Genomic DNA, 18,460 nt, shown 5'->3' on the forward strand with positions numbered 1-18,460 from the left:
TAAACAATAACAATAAAAATTCATACAATTACCAAGAATATAATATAATGTCTATCGAATGCATCTGATCTCTTCAAATTACTATTGGTCGAATTAAAACATGTTTATAATTTCCTCTTTTGTAAGGACAGGATCATTCTATGGTATTTCTATGGACTTGATCATTCTTGATTGAATTAAAACACATGTATTTATGAAAGTTCATTGTTCAAAACACTATAATCCTATAATATGCATCTATTCATTTGTGGATACAATTACAGATAATTTATGAATATGATTGGGATTGAGCGAACAGGCTTTTCTACTTTTACCACCAAATACTATTCTCAAATTTTGATATTCACAATCACTCAGTTTATATCTCATAATTCCCTGTCTTTTGCAAGGACAGGATCATATTAATAATTGTTTTGTTTTATGTCACAGCCGGTGAAGAAAAAGAAAATCAAGCGAGAGATAAAAATTCTTGAGAACTTGAGAGGTGGCATGAACATCATAACGTTACAAGCGGTTGTGAAGGATCCAGTCTCGAGAACGCCTGCGCTCATTTTCGAGCATGTCAACAACACCGATTTCAAACAACTGTATCAAACGTTGAACGACTTCGACATTCGATACTATCTGTACGAGCTGCTAAAGGTGAGTCCCGAACAACAATTTACCAGTTTCTGAACTAGAAAATTATCTTTAGATTGTTGAAAGCTGCTTATATGAAGATATTGCACATTTGTAATATTCCTAATTGAATATTAGAATATATATTTTCAAACGAAATATATTTTCCCTAAGAGAGTTATTAAGAAAGTAACTATACAGAGTGTTCCACGAAAGGTTTAACAGCTGAAGACCATAGATTCTACATGAAATTTGCAACAAAAAATGTCCAGAAATATTTACTTATATCGATATTAGTTTCCGAGATACATCGATTTTTCGATAGTTTTGAAGATTGTCAATAACTAGACTATCAGTCAAAATCTAATTTCAAGGATACGGTTGGAAAGAGCAAGAAGTGTTCAATAAGATTAATATGATTTGTTGTATAACCTGTATCAAAGCTGTCAAAACAGTTGAATACTGCTCTAATATTGGCATATAAATCACCTGAAACGCACGAACGATGTAATTTGTTCCTTTGTTTGACGTTTTTGAATTTTTAATGTGCATTCAAACTATTTGAAATTTGGCTTTGAACTCTACGAATGTTTGAATGTACTTTTAAAGTACTATTAAAGTACGAATATACTTTTTAACTTCGAACGCTCGTTAAGGGCCGGTCTCCGAGCTCGGGATTTAGCTAAGTCCTAGACTTTGAACAGCTGGAGTCAGAAAATTGCCTTTCCAAAACGGGGCGTAGTCGCAGTCATTGTCACGTTTGAATTAAATTTCGAAAAACTAGAAAATTGAACACAAAATAAAATAAAGAGAAAATAATGTAAAGTTTAAGCTACTTTGAATTATTTAGAAATGTCTAATTTCGTCAAGGAAAACCGTTTCCAATTATAGAAATGAGAAAATAAAAACTACGACTACTGTTATAAAAGCTGCGACTACGCCCCGTTTTGGAAAACCAATTTTCTGACACCAGCTGTTTAAAGTCTAGGACTTTAGGAGCTAAATCCCGAGCTCGGAAACTGGCCCTAAAAGTTCAAAAATATCAAAACAAATTACATGATTCTCATTGGGAATCTTTATATTTCTAACAATATAATGAATCTGTTTGGCAGAGCAGTCTGCCGTGACAGGTCGTGTTTAAATACTCTGTGAAGTTTTTAATGTTTTGTGAGGATATTGATATCTTTTTCGAGTTTTTAATAGTGCGTGTTGAGGAGTTAGTTACCGTCTACTACGAGAACTATTCCAATTTTTTTAGCATCGTTTTAGTTTTTGAATAATTGTGTTTTTAATGTACTTTTTGTCGTGAAATATAGTGGTTAGTTGTTCGAGTTTGCTGTTTAGCTCAGTTCTCCTATTCTTATCTTATCGTTGGCTACGGATAGCAGCAATTCTGTTTCTTGTTCCTTTTCTGTGTATTTATCGGCGTTCTTTTTGTTCCTAACTGAACTGTGATAAAAACTCACGCTTTTGTCTTTTCCTCCGTCCAATTGCTCTCCTTCCTCCTTCCTTTCTTCTTATCAGGAGCTTCCCAACTCTCCCGCCTTGCACGCTCTCTTGGCAATCTTATTTTTCCTTTTATCTTTCTCATCCATACTTTATTGAATCGGTACAGCTGTATTATCATTCGGACTCTACGTTCTGATCGCTGTAATTCTTCTGTTATGTCAACCTATAAATGTTTTCTATCTTTTGACGGCGTGCCAGTCTAAGGCACCACTTATGTTATGGATTATTAACTGTTTATTTCATCTCAAAATGATAAATTAGCCTATATGTAATATTTACTTCTCAAAGATATAATAAGTGAAGAGTAACGATTGATAATAATAGTAATAAAAGATATAATATGGCGCCAAGTAAAGAAAAATGTAACTTATGCAATAAATCAATGTATGGTCGGCAAGAGACTATTCAATGTGAGATTTGTGCATTGAAACAACATGTTTTATGTTTGGAGATCAGTGATGATGAGCTGAATTTCTTTAAAGACTCAGGCTTTGAATGTCAAGCCTGTATGAGTAAAAAGTCGTTAATAGTGAACGACAATACACCAGTTCGGCCACTTCCAGCTGGGCAAGCTGTGACAAATCGGAGTTTCAACTCTGACACCAATATTAATGACAATGACCTAGTAGTCACTAAGGCCGATAATTTAATTGTGAGTATGCTTAGGGAATTAGAGAATACTTTCACTAATAAATTTCTGAGAATGGAGAAAGAAAATGCTTCACTCTTTGCTAATCTCTCATCGGAAGTAGCTGCATTGAAAGAGGAGCTCATTACATTGAATGAGGAGAATTCTAGGTTGAGAAGTATTCTTCTTAAAAAGCTGGAGATATCGACCTCTTGTCCTAAAAGTGTTGAGAGAACAGTGTAATCGTGTTATTTCTGCTAATAAGGTAACAGCGGCCACTCTCAAGACTGTTGATTTGGAAATTAAGGGAGCAGTTCAACAGGCCAATGAGATTGCGGTGGGTGTGGAGTCAAAAGAAACTTGGGCTGAGGTTGCTGGGAAGCCAAGGAGAATAAACCGTGGAGTACACACTACTGATAACAACAGAACTGCCAGCAATATCACATCTGTATTCAAGAAAAAACTAAACTCAGTTGAACAAAAGAAAAATAGAAGTCAGGTTCAAGTCGGGTTACGGAAGAATACAAACATTGCAATAACGTCTAGGAATAAGGCGCTGTTTGCTAGCCGTTTCTCTCCTGACACTTCAACAAAAGACATAGAACACCTAATTAGGAGCACCATCTCAACTGGGTTTGTTTCCTGCACAAAACTTCGTTCAAAATTTCCTGAATCATACAGTTCCTTCCATGTATTGGTGTCGGAAAACATATTCAAGGAGGTATGCAAACCTGAGGCCTGGCCTGAAGGAGCCATTATATCCCCTTTTTATGGTAAACTATCCAGTTTCACAACTCACGCAGCTAAAACTACGAGTAAAGCGGTCCCTATTGCCAACTTGAATCCCGTGGAGGGCTATAGTAGAGATACTCGAGAATGAAAGATTTGCATCTGTTCTACCAAAATGTCCGAGGACTACGGACAAAATCAGTTGAATTCTTTACTTCTGTTGTAAGTAATGACTTTGATATTATTGCTCTAACTGAAACATGGTTGGGTGATCAACACTGTAGCTCAAACTTCTTTCCTCCAAGTTATAATGTTTTCAGAGCAAATAGGCAATATGATACACTTGGGCAGACTAGAGGAGGAGGATCATTGCTTGCTGTGAAGAAGTCTTTACCTGCATTTAGAAGATTCGACCTAGAACTATTATCTGAGGTTGTATGGATTGAGATTAAACTACCAGGACACCATCTTTTAGTTTCCTGTCATTATATTTCTCCTTCTTCAGATTTACAATCCTTCAGCAGATACCTTGAGAAGCTGAGTGAGAAGCTGATCAATAGCTCCTTGGATCTAGTAATTTTGGGTGATTTCAACGCTGATGCTGTTCATTGGATTGATTATTCCCTTGTACCTAATGCTCATTATCAGGCACTGCGAAGAGCAGAAGTCATACTGCAATTTATTGATGAGAACTGTCTTGATCAATATAATAGAGGTTGTAATGACGATAGAGTCCTTGATCTAGTGTTGAGCAACCTGAAGAATGTTGATATTTCTCATTTAGCTATGCCATTTGTAACACCTGACGTCTATCATCCCCCTTTTTCAGTGAAGATAAGGGGTGTCTCTCCAAGTGTACCTACAGCTCCAACCAGTGCAGTTTACAACTTCAAGAATGGTGATTACTATAGACTGTATAATGAAGTCCAAGATACCAGTTGGTGTACCGTTATGAATTATAGTAACCCTGATGAGGCTGCTAAAATACTGTCTGGTGTGATCAAAAGAGCAATGGATAATTGCATCCCGAAAATAACACCTAAGGAGTCACCATATCCCAAGTGGTTCTCTTTCAGATTGATTAGGCTGATTAAGGCAAAGAAGAAAGCACATAAGTTATATAAGAGAAGTCTCCTCAACAGGGATTATGTCAAATTCGCCACCCTGCGTTCTCAAGTGAAGAGTCAACTGAAATGGGACAGGCAAGTTATGATAGAAAACACAGAAATTCACTTGCAAGCTGAACCAAGAAGCTTTTGGAGATATGTGAGGCAGAACCGAACAGAAGCCAACAATTGTCCATCCTCCATTATCGTTGATGATGCTATAATATCTCAACCAGATGAAATTTGTGAGCATTTCGGTCATTACTTCTCCTCACTGTATCAGATGAACATTGCTCCAATAGATGTGGATGATGACACCAATAGGAATCTATCATTTGGCATACCTGATGTCAATGAAGAAGTTGTTATTAGGGAGATTGACTGTTTGAATGATTCATCTTCAGGACCAGATGGAATACCTGTCTTCATAATAAAAGGATAAGCCGAGTCATTGCTCCAGTATTGACACCAATCATCAGGAACAGTTTTCTAATGGGAATATTCCCTAGTGTCTGGAAACACTCCATTGTTGTTCCAATCCCCAAGAAGTCTAGATCCAACAATATACAAGATTTCAGACCTATTTCCATTCTAAACCCATTTGCAAAGATAATTGAAAGAGTCGTTCACAGACAGATCTTCAGGAATGTAAAAACCTCCATCTCAGAATGTCAACATGGATTCATGCCGGGTAAATCCACTGCAACCAATCTGTCAAACTTTCTTTCTGTAGTTGGACCTTGTGTAGAGAATCAGGAACAGATTGATGTAATCTACTTGGATTTTGAAAAAGCTTTTGATAAGATGCCTCACTCCATTCTACTCAAGAAGCTCTCCAACATCGGCTTCAATCAATTGTTAGTCAACTGGATAACATCATATCTCTCCAATAGAACATTCCAAGTCCGATTCAGAGGAGCTACTTCTAAGAACTTTCTAGCAACATCTGGCGTTCCTCAGGGCTCTAATCTTGGACCGTTACTATTCAGTATATTCATGAATGACATTGTAGAGAATCTTGATTGTCATGTGCTGATGTATGCTGATGATCTGAAAATATTCAGGAAAATTAGCTCTAAAGAAGACTCAATGTCATTGCAGAGAAATCTTAATCAAGCTTTGAATTGGTCCATGAAAAATGGCATGCCCATCAACGTAAGCAAAACATTTGTAATGAGCTTTTCAAGAAAAACGAATACCTTGAGATTTCAGTATAACATTGCTGACAGACAAATTCAACGTGTGACCTGTGTGAAGGATCTGGGTGTCATATTTGACAGTAAACTACTTTTTAACGCACATATTGATGATATAGTAGCTAAAGCAAGAAGACAGCTTGGTGTAATAAGGTGGATTGGCAGAAATTTCAAAAATCCTCAAACATTGAAGACACTCTTTTGTTCCATCGTCCGATGTCACTTGGAGTACGCGTCCATCGTTTGGAATAGAGACAGAATATGCACAACAAAGAAAATAGAATCTGTGCAAAGAAGGTTTGTACGTCTGGTGTTGAAGAGGCTCATGCCGGATTTGGAGCAGCTTCCTTATAAACAGTTTTGCAACGAGGTAAAAATTGAATCTTTGGAATGGCGAAGAATGAAGTTTGATGCGATTATTATTATTATTATTATTATTATTATTATTATTATTATTATTATTATTATTATTATTATTATTATTATTATTATTATTATTATTATTATTATTATTATTATTATTATTATTATTATTATTATTATTATTATTATTATTATTATTATTATTATTATTATTATTATTATTATTATTATTATTATTATTATTATTATTATTATTATTATTATTATTATTATTATTATTATTATTATTATTATTATTATTATTATTATTATTATTATTATTATTATTATTATTATTATTATTATTATTATTATTATTATTATTATTATTATTATTATTATTATTATTATTATTATTATTATTATTATTATTATTATTATTATTATTATTATTATTATTATTATTATTATTATTATTATTATTATTATTATTATTATTATTATTATTATTATTATTATTATTATTATTATTATTATTATTATTATTATTATTATTATTATTATTATTATTATTATTATTATTATTATTATTATTATTATTATTATTATTATTATTATTATTATTATTATTATTATTATTATTATTATTATTATTATTATTATTATTATTATTATTATTATTATTATTATTATTATTATTATTATTATTATTATTATTATTATTATTATTATTATTATTATTATTATTATTATTATTATTATTATTATTATTATTATTATTATTATTATTATTATTATTATTATTATTATTATTATTATTATTATTATTATTATTATTATTATTATTATTATTATTATTATTATTATTATTATTATTATTATTATTATTATTATTATTATTATTATTATTATTATTATTATTATTATTATTATTATTATTATTATTATTATTATTATTATTATTATTATTATTATTATTATTATTATTATTATTATTATTATTATTATTATTATTATTATTATTATTATTATTATTATTATTATTATTATTATTATTATTATTATTATTATTATTATTATTATTATTATTATTATTATTATTATTATTATTATTATTATTATTATTATTATTATTATTATTATTATTATTATTATTATTATTATTATTATTATTATTATTATTATTATTATTATTATTATTATTATTATTATTATTATTATTATTATTATTATTATTATTATTATTATTATTATTATTATTATTATTATTATTATTATTATTATTATTATTATTATTATTATTATTATTATTATTATTATTATTATTATTATTATTATTATTATTATTATTATTATTATTATTATTATTATTATTATTATTATTATTATTATTATTATTATTATTATTATTATTATTATTATTATTATTATTATTATTATTATTATTATTATTATTATTATTATTATTATTATTATTATTATTATTATTATTATTATTATTATTATTATTATTATTATTATTATTATTATTATTATTATTATTATTATTATTATTATTATTATTATTATTATTATTATTATTATTATTATTATTATTATTATTATTATTATTATTATTATTATTATTATTATTATTATTATTATTATTATTATTATTATTATTATTATTATTATTATTATTATTATTATTATTATTATTATTATTATTATTATTATTATTATTATTATTATTATTATTATTATTATTATTATTATTATTATTATTATTATTATTATTATTATTATTATTATTATTATTATTATTATTATTATTATTATTATTATTATTATTATTATTATTATTATTATTATTATTATTATTATTATTACGTATAGAAGTTGGCAACCGAGGAGTTGGTGTCATTGTACCGGCGCGGAACTTGAGGCAGTACCATCAATTTCATGCCATTCTTAGAAGCTGCACTGCTCCATTAGAAAGATGCGTTGCAATTGGTAATAAACTGTCAAATCTAATCGATTTTTTTGAAGTGTCGAGAATTTTTAAAAGGAGAATAAGATCCTTCCAGGAACCTATCCAGCAGTTATGAGTTCCAAAACACATTTTTATGACAGTTGCAATAAATAAAGGCCACTTGTGCCGTTCTATTGCACGCAAATTGCCTAAGCATATACAAAAATATCCTTAGAATTAGATTTTGACTGATAGTTTTCTAGTCAATGACGTTTTTCAAAAATATAGAACAATCTATATATCTCTAAAACCAAGGTCTATAAGAAAATTTTACATGACATTTTTTGTTGCAAATTTCATGTAGAATCTATGGTCTTCGGCTGTTACGCCTTTCGTGGGACACTCTTTATTTGAAGGGAGTCAGTTATTATCTGCAATATAAGTCATGATTAAGGACATAACAGTGATGATGGAACTAAACTATCAACTTGTCTAATCTACACTATCTTGGAACAAGAAAGATAACTATCTAAACTTGTAGTGGTATAAGGATAAATAAATGAAACATGCATCATCAACTAAAAACAACATTAGATAGGCCTAATCAGATGAGAAAATAATAAGTTGGCCATGATGCGGAAAATAATAATCGTATTTCCATTTCATTTTTATTTTTCTGGCCAGATAGCCGAGTTGATGACTAAGGCGTTTTACCCTCCAGTCTGCTAGTGCTACTTGGTCGCGGGTTCGAATCCCATCGAATAGGCATGGACGTTTGATCATCTCATAATTCACCCTCGCACTTCCCATTACTCCACGCACAAGCAAAAAGCTCGTGTGGGCATAATCCGCAATGATAATAAAATAAATGGTTAAATTTAAAACAAATATTGAAGTAAATATAACCATAGAGAAACAATAGCGTAAGTAGATATCCCATGCTATAGGGCGTTTATGTCGCAACTTTTACTGTTATCTCAAGCCGATTACTGTCGATTATTGTAGATTTTTACTGTTTTGGCCGGGTGAGATTGTATGAACGGCACAATATGAGAGACTGCCAGCATCACTTAGTTTTATGGGAGAGAACTACGTGGACTATCGGCTTGAGATAACAGAAAAAGTTACGACATAAACACCCTATACCATGGGATATCTACTTACGCTAATGTTTCTCTACGATATAACTTATTCATACAATTTCTATAATTCAGAAAACATTTATTATCTATTATAATTTCCTCTATGTTTCTTACATGCATTTAATTCATGTGCAAAAATATATTGATTTTAAAAACATTCACCTTCAATGTCTAAAATCTCGAAAATATGTACAGTATATTTAAATCGTTGAAGAATTTAGGTATTGGTATAAATTTTATAAGTAGAATATTCTAAAAATATCTAACAGGCTAATAAATGTAGTAAATCTAATAGGCTAATAATAAAACTATTTTTCTTTGATCTTCTCTTCATTTTTATTTTCTTCATTTATTCGTATTCGCTTTTGTAATAATTTGTTTGATTTTGGTGTGTGTTGTCAGGCACTAGACTACTGTCATAGCATGGGCATCATGCATAGGGACGTGAAGCCTCACAATGTGATGATCGATCATGAAAACAGAAAGCTGCGGCTGATAGATTGGGGTTTGGCTGAGTTCTACCATCCTGGACAAGAATACAACGTCCGTGTAGCCTCGCGGTATTTCAAGGGACCTGAACTCCTCGTAGACTATCAGGTAATACTTTGTTTTGTCTTTATAGTTTGCTGTATGTTTTGACACGTCATTTCATGACGAATTGGCAAGTTGCAAAATCAATTAATTAGCATTTTAGTTTATGCAATTACATTATTCAGTGTATGCTCTTAGTTTCATTGTATTCATGAGCAAATGTTATATGTAGTCATGTGCTAATTGGAAAATTTATTTGTAAAAACAAAACTCAATTTCTGGGAAACTAGCATTTTTTATAACAATTTTTGTTTATTTCCACTTGTGGAATGCCATGGTGATCCATTCATACTAGATATTTTACCATGTTGAGAATAATTGAGAGAGGAAATGTTTTTGCTGCTTTGATATTTAACATTATTCTGCATTGTGGAATTTGAAATATTTCTATTTGCCCTCCGGCGAGCGTCTTTTTTATAATGGATCTCAGATTTTCCTACATTTATGATGAATTGAAAATTTTCCTGTTTTTGTATTTTACTATATATTGTTATTTTCCTTTTTCACAGATGTACGATTACTCGCTAGACATGTGGTCTCTTGGTTGTATGCTGGCAAGCATGATCTTTAGGAAAGAACCGTTTTTTCATGGACATGATAATTATGATCAGTTAGTTCGCATTGCTAAAGTGTTGGGAACAGAAGAACTTTACGAATATTTAGACAAATATCACATGGATCTTGATCCAAGGTTTTCAGATATCCTAGGGAGGTGAGTAGTTGATTGCTTGTTATTAATTAATCGTTCTAAAATGTATTTCTAAGACTGGCCACTAATGGTAGAACATGCATGCCATGCACTGTGTAGTGCTTGTATGTGTTTATTTACATACACACTGTATGTGTTTATGTATGTAAACATGACATGCAGGCTCTACCAGGTGCGAGGCGTAAATTTTTGGATCTGTCATCTCCAGGAACAATTCAGTTGGAATTTTGAATGAAAGAAGCACCCCCTCCCCAACTTGAATAATAATGTTTCATTTTTGACGATTATTTATCGAGCAAAATGACATCTAGTATGAGATAAGCTTACTATTAAAAATCCTAGAGTTGAAAAGTCTAGAACTTGGCTAAATCTCAAGCTCGGAAACTGGCCCTCAATTGATAAAAAAATTATTGAAAAAATTGAAATGAAATTCTTTATTCTTTATTGATTCATACAACAAGTAAATACATCATCAAAAATGACAGGGAGAGAAAAAATAAGGTTTCACATAGTCCGAAATACGTTACCGTAAGTCTTGTAGTTGTTCACTTCACTAAATTTCCAGTTCTTAATTATTTTCACAAAGTAGATAAACAAATTTAGAAGCTTCAAAGCCAAACATAGAAGAAATAATAATAATCAATAACAAATTGTAAACAAAATAATTATCGTACGGTTTGCAACACTGGCGCGGAACAGTGGAATCACAGAAAATAGCGATGTCTTTGACCGTTTACTCCACCATCGTTTACGGGGGGAGGGAGAGTGAAGATGCAGAAGAGTGGTGGTAACCAATGCTAAATAGCATTACTGGAATCGCTTATTTTTGAGAATCACATTGATCGGATGGAACTGATGATGCAGTAGTCTACTTTTATTCAAGCTTGGCGCGCTCGCAAAAAAACGTTTCTCTTTTGGTTTCTTCACCTTTTTTTGTATTTATTTTGAATATTTTCAATTCAATTATATGCACATTACATATCAATTTCTGTCCAGACATCGGCGAATCTAGAGATGACCTGATGCCTCGCCTCTGGGCTATACATACCGTACATATACTACCCGTTAGTGGCCAGACTCATCAATACAAGATACTTGATCAATATACTTACTCATGACTTATTTGATTACTCATGAATGAAAGTTTATAAAAAGAAAATGAATAGATGATTACTAAGCCGTAAAATTTGTTGGATTCTCAATATTATTTGGCCAATATAACTTGGGCCTATTACTCATTGTCTCCCAACATTTTTGTTTTATTATACTATATTTAGTTTGATTTCTCCGAACAAGATTAGTTGAAACTTAACCTCCTACCGACAAAATATCAAGAGTTGTCAAATTGTGTGAAATTACGACTTAAATAATTATTTGTCTACAATTGTATGTAGAATTCCATCCTTTTGTTCTCTGAAATGCTAGGAACTTTTTATTTCAAAAGATAGAAGGAATGTAAGAGCGAAAACGCTATTCAGAAATAACAAAAATGATTGTTCTAAATTTCACAATTAGAACGGAAAACTTAGTTAAGCGTAGTGAAGTATCAAGGGAGCAGAGCGGATGGGCTTGGGAATTAGATGAGTCACAATGTCACACAATCTGGCATCTCCAATATTTGGTTGGCTTCATCTCGGTTTAAACGGAGATAGATCAGCTGTTTATTTGAACCCTGAATGAAACGCATAATGAATGTGACCATAACTTAATGTAATCCAAGATTAGCGTTGAACGTAGATTATGCTCAGTGAGAGGTCTCCCACACCAGCCTGCAACTACAAGATAGATACTAAATCTTTGGATTACTGTTAGTATTCTGTAGGTGCATCTTGCTAGCAGATATACCTGCTTTTTCAGGCAATACTAGCCCTTTACTGGTGGTATTGTAACTGTTTCACCGTGCTGTTTTAACACAGGCGTATACACTGCCGATAATTTTAAAAACCTCTCCTTGCACAATAAACTTTGGTCGTGACAACCGAACTCACTAATAACAATCAGCGTTCCTGGATATTGGCATCCACCCAACTTTTTGTTGAGTCATTTTTGGTAAATTGGATAACTTAATCAAAAATTTTTGTTTTACTAGATCAACAATACCATGAAATTAATCCTTTAAATCTCATGGATTTATCTCTTGCCGAATTTGAAACGTTCTGTCCCGAAAATTTGAACTTTAGGCGCTCATATCTCAAAAAGTAATGATCGGAAAAAAATGTTTTCCCGAGAAAACTTTTTTATTTAGATAGCTTGATGATATACAAAATGAAAAACTTCGAAAAATATCACCAGTAGAAAGTTTATTTTCAGCGTTTATTTTTAACCTTTGCACAGCCTTAAACCTGGTCTTGACAGTCGATTTTTTAACTGTTTCAAATTTTAAGTGTCACCTACCACCCTTTCACACATTGTCCCCTCGAAAAAACCTAATGCCATATATTATAGAAGCACTGAATTTTTTCAGCAAGTAAACAGGATGCATTGTCCCTTATGAGAAACAATAAATTACGCTCATATAATGAGACATTAGAGGCATGATTCCTATATCACCTTCCATCATGCCATCAAAAAATTATATAACTTTTATCAAAAATCAGGCATTGTGTATTATGATTGCAGACATTCGCGGAAAAGGTGGGAGAGATTTGTACATAGTGAAAACCAGCATCTTGTCACCCCAGAAGCTCTTGACTTTTTGGACAAACTATTACGATACGATCATTATGAACGTCTTACTGCTCGCGAAGCCATGGATCATCCTTACTTCTGTAAGTATTGTTTGAAACTGGTCAACCATCGAGATTGAGTGATAGAGAGTACTTATAAGTCCTAACTCCGCCCAATAAAGAATTATTTCATTTCAAATCCTGATGTCTATCTAATTTGTCATAACTCATTTTGAAATACAAAATTTAGGTCTGGTAACCAGACATAAAAACCTTGTCTATCATTCGACAAAGCAGATAGCGCTATCCTTTTCTACCTCCACAACGTTGCCAGATCGTTCTTCAACAATGTATAATTATATTTTTTTAACAATTCTCAATCCTGAATGTGTGCTAGTCAATCGTTGAAAAATTATATTCTTTACGAATAAAATATAATTGATTATTTTAAACAAGAATGAACAGTTAATATTACATCAGATATTCCGCTATCTGCTATCCTCTATAGAAGACATTGACAAGGCAGAGAATGGACAACGCTATTCTCCTATCTTCCTCCATTGCCATTTTAACGTGGATCTCAATAAAGTTTTAGCCAATTATGGAAATTGTAAGCAAGCTCCTATAGTGAGGTCCACACTGTAATGGCAGTGGAGAAAGATAGAATTATCGTTGCCCTATGTAGAAATATATAGACGTTTAATATAAGAAATAATATACGAAATATAATAGAACGTTTGTTGAACGTCTGCAAAATATAAATTTATCAAGTAGATTATCCAAAGAAAAAACATTGTTGAGAGTTTGTCTTTTCAAAAATAGCATACCCCTATTATTTACAGTTGATATTGTGTAATTTTATCTATTAATTTCTTCAAGGAATAAAGGTTAAATTAAATCTACAGGTATAAAGATGAAATGAAAGCGTTCAGGATTTTTCTCCATTTTCTGATGCTATTGTGTCTATATTGAAGCAATTCATCACAATATCGAAAATTTATATTATTATAAAAATATATCTTTGTATTTTATATTGTATTGTTTGCTAACGACGTGGTTGAGTGGTAGAGACAATGGGCCATATGAATAAAACCAAAGCATATGCTCATGAGCATGGAGCATAAGGTTTTGCTCATGAGCATTAGGTAGAAGCATAAGCATTTGCTCATTTTTATATGAATAAGCTTTACCTTATACTCTTACCTTATGCTCCTGAACTCTGGAGCAAATTCTCACGTATTTTAAAGATTTTTTATCAGCTGATTCGCCTTTGTGGCCTTACTTTGTTTTTATAGCTCATGTAAGCGCTAAATTTGCAAGTAGGAGACACCGCTTGTGTTTGCGTCGTCTGCTCTGTTTTCTATTTATGAATTGAGTTTTAGATTAGTTGAGTTGAAAATTTAAATAATAGCGTCATCTCTAATAATCTTCAGCATTATCTTATAATATCAATAGCCTTCTTATAATCGTCTACACTCTCATCTTAAATGCCTATTTCCTATTTTGTGATGGCTATCTTTATATCAGATAATTCTTTTGTAGGAATAATGGTGATATATATCATGGTTGAATCTAAAAAGAGTTTTATAGTTCTCAACTATTGGTTGTGATAGTATCTGGTTTAGTTTCCTCATACGAATTAGTTGAGCCATTTTACTATGAGCAAAAGGTGAAAAGCTGCTCTAGACTAGACTCATCTTTTTTGAAGCATTTGCTTCAAAAGTTGAGCAAATGCTCTAGTTTATTCATACAATTTTGAGTATCAGCTTTTACTTTTGAGCAAATGCTCAAACTATTTTTTTGATGAGCATGAGCAAAAGGTTTTGCTTACGTTTATTCATAGAAAATGAAGCAAATGCTCCATATTTTAGAAGTATAAGCAAATGCTCAACTTTATTCCTATGGCCCATTATTGTCCAAACTTTGCCACGTCAACAAATAAACAAGTCATTCTATTCTAATATCATGAAAATAATAATTACAATTAAAACTAAAAATATAATATTGTGCTCAAGTTTTCTATAAGAATCGAGAGAAGGACTCAACCTTAATTTACCACTCAGATAGTTTGATCATCCGAAAATAGTTTCAAAATATTCAGCACGATATTTATCGACTTAGTATTAACTTTCTTGGTAAGAGCTACTCGTATTTACGAGTAGTAAAAATGAAAATCAAAGTTGTCTTATCTGTGTAATAAGTATAATAATTGAATGTGTAATTATTATTTAACGAAAATCCTAAATAAATGCTGCAAATCACCCCGAAGACTTCTGCTACTGCAGACATTGACATTTATTTATATTGAGACATAGTAGTTCTCATCGAATTTCCATCCAGCTGTTAACCCTGATGTCAATGTCTGCAGTAGCAGAAGTCTTCGGGGTGATTTGCAGCATTTATTTAGGATTTTCGTTAAATAATAATTATATATTAATTAGCATTTGAATAAATTTATTCTCTATTTAATTCCATCTGTAATTGAATGTGTGGTTGGATTGCAGATCCAGTTGTGAAGGAGCAGAATCGGCTGAACATAGTATCTTCGTCTCCTACTCCCATAGCAGGCCCAGTGCCTGCAGGTGAGTAGCATGCCAGGTACGCATGTTTATCATTTTCACCTCTTTTCTTTCTACATCCAATCTCCTATCCTAACATTCATAATCAACTTCAATATTATCCGGCAAAAAAAATTATCTTCCAAAACTCAACTCGCACATACAGTACTCGATCTTACTTTTCAGCGACTAGATTTTTATTTACTCTGAATTTCCATTCACTTGAAACTATTTTCATGTTAAGATGCTACTTACGGACCGCTGGAGGGATTCTAACACACTACAGTATTTTACTAAAGCAATAGAATGGGCTAAAAAAGAGAAAATAAATAAAAGAAAAAGAGAGATAAAAAAATGAAAACAATTTTGGGCTGTAATCAAAATGGGAAAGTAGTATTTAATAAAAGAGATGATGCAAATTAGAGAAAGCAAAAAAATCAAAGACATATTTATATTTTATTGAAATTAAATTTTCTTGACATTGTCATAGGCCTACTTTTATTCTCAATTTCCCATTGATTCAATTTGTTCTTTATTGGTTACTTTATGAGTTTCCCAAATTCATATTTCTCAGTGTAAATTATCTCGATTTGAAAGCAACAAGCTAACATTTCTATTTGGTGCATTTGGAAAGTTTACTAAATTGAGGTCTCTGGCCTTTAAATCCTCTAATAAACCGACTATTTCTCCAATACAATTGTTACAGATAACTCGGTGTAGTGAAAACAAACTTGCTTGTTGATAATGTATTGATTCTTTCATCAACCTATTTTTTACTGCGGATTCAAAATTGTAGTATTGAACAATTTTCATAAAACAAATCAAGTTTGTTTCATTCATCAATTATATGAAATGACTCAATGAAAATACAATGTTTTGGGTTTAAAACTAAACACATGCAGCAGGTTAAATCAAAAGACAAATAAGAAAAATAAAATATTGAATATAATGCCCACTTTCCAAATGCAGTCCGTGTGATTGTGTGCTCTCTCATTCGTAAGGAGACGGTTTGTGGCTGTTTGTTTCTAGCAGTGGTGTTTGAAATTCACAGCATGGTGTGTCGGCTACCATATTGAGACAGTGGGGTCGAGACTGTACAGCATGATCTATTTTATCGTTATTACTTGAAACGAAATCTCCGTCCTTCATACGATTTGTCTAAATGTAACAAAAGTTTTAGTGGTTAACTAATTCTTGGATTCATCCTGCATCTCATTAAAGCTTATCCAATCTTGAATAATATGATACTACTAAGCCCCTTGCATTACCATGGAATCGTCTTATTCTTTATCATTTTATAACTCTGCAGATTATTTCAGAAACTTTTCATGAACTCATCTATTGAACCTTCTATCATGTTCAGGGAAGCTGTTGACCAGTTCTATAACTCATGCAAAACAAGTTTCATTGTCAAATCGTTTTCTTGTCCATGTAATGTTTGATCATGTTTGATTGCAATTCTTATTTGTTTTTAACTTGACTTTAATAAACTATAGTTATAAATGAATATTTAAACACGATAGGAGATAGAACCAAACCCATGTATGAAGAAATATCAATAGGCCTGTATTTATTGTTTTATTTATTATACGAGTTAGAAATTCATATAATTACGATTGGTTGGGAACATCGTATCCCAGAACTGTTATTTCAACTGTTTGGTGAAATGTAACATTGTCCAAAAAGTATTCACTTTTAAGAGTTCAAGACAAATATTCAGCCCAAAATATGAAAACTAAATATTTTGGATTTGTTAGGATAAGACATTGAATCACACATTACACTCAATATTAACTGTAAATTAAATTGAAATATTCAAGAATATATTGCAACTATAGACAAGGGGTGAATTATTCAGAAAGTCAGATGTTTAACATTATTGTTTAAATTAATTTGTAGATAATTTTTTTCCATCTAAATTTTTAATCATATATAGACTGCAATACTAATGATTCAGCTAATCTTAACTCTCATACTCTTATATAATTTTGTTTCTGTATGGATTTTTTTATTTTGATCTGTTGCTTACAAGTTTGTACTGAAAATGAGTTAATTATTCCGACTTCGTTTTGGTTTTTGGTACTTATGTACTTATAAAAACCACTTGAAAAATAAATTAGAAATGTTTAAGTTTTGTTTATAATACTGATTTCATACTAAACTGGAAAAGCTTCTACAATATTATTGCCGATACTACTAGGCTACGTGGTTCAAATCTGCCTTCCTCAATATTAACTATACTAGAATCTACTCGCAAATTCATGCTTCTAAGCTTGATGCAGTAAATATTGGCATGGCGCATGCTAGCCCCAATCTGCAATTTAAATAGAAAAATATCTATTATAATGATTATTAGTTATCCAATTAGTATTTTATCAACGTTCATATTAGTTATACTATTTTATGCCAAAATGTGCGTATTTCGAAATGCTTTTTGAAAACGTTTACATTGAGAATGTTGAGCTGGCCACTGACTAGCGCTCCAACATGCCAACCTGACCTGGCCCTAGAATGTGCTACGATTGGCTGAGAGAATGAGCTGTTTGTGAGAAGTAACCATTCGGAGGACATTCTGAGTTTTGTTGAAACGCTCGTCAGTGGCTGGCCTTCTGTAATAGGTTATGAACAATTCACAATAAAAAATTACAACTTTTCAACTGTTGATTGGTTTTGAATTCAGAAAATTTATTGACTAGTCTTGTTCTAGAACAAAAA

General features: G+C 31.0%; 1 protein-coding gene across 11 annotated transcripts in view; it reads left to right on the forward strand.

The window, feature by feature from the left end:
• The window catches only part of LOC111057696 (casein kinase II subunit alpha), a 29,559-nt gene that overhangs the window by 8,346 nt on the left and 2,753 nt on the right, over positions 1-18,460 (forward strand). For 6 of the 11 annotated variants that reach the window (XM_039420430.1, XM_039420429.1, XM_039420432.1 and 3 more), the window contains exons 4-8: positions 430-642; positions 9,624-9,818; positions 10,322-10,524; positions 13,141-13,289; positions 15,692-15,785. In XM_039420430.1, the coding sequence (XP_039276364.1) occupies positions 430-642; positions 9,624-9,818; positions 10,322-10,524; positions 13,141-13,289; positions 15,692-15,777 (846 nt within the window). In that variant the 3' untranslated portion in view covers positions 15,778-15,785. The remainder of the gene's footprint in view (positions 1-429; positions 643-9,623; positions 9,819-10,321; positions 10,525-13,140; positions 13,290-15,691; positions 15,786-18,460) is intronic. The other 5 variants (XM_039420423.1, XM_039420427.1, XM_039420424.1 and 2 more) reach the window with 1 other exon arrangement.

This window comes from Nilaparvata lugens, chromosome 2 (assembly GCF_014356525.2).
Source record: "Nilaparvata lugens isolate BPH chromosome 2, ASM1435652v1, whole genome shotgun sequence".
Lineage (NCBI taxonomy): Eukaryota > Metazoa > Arthropoda > Insecta > Hemiptera > Delphacidae > Nilaparvata > Nilaparvata lugens.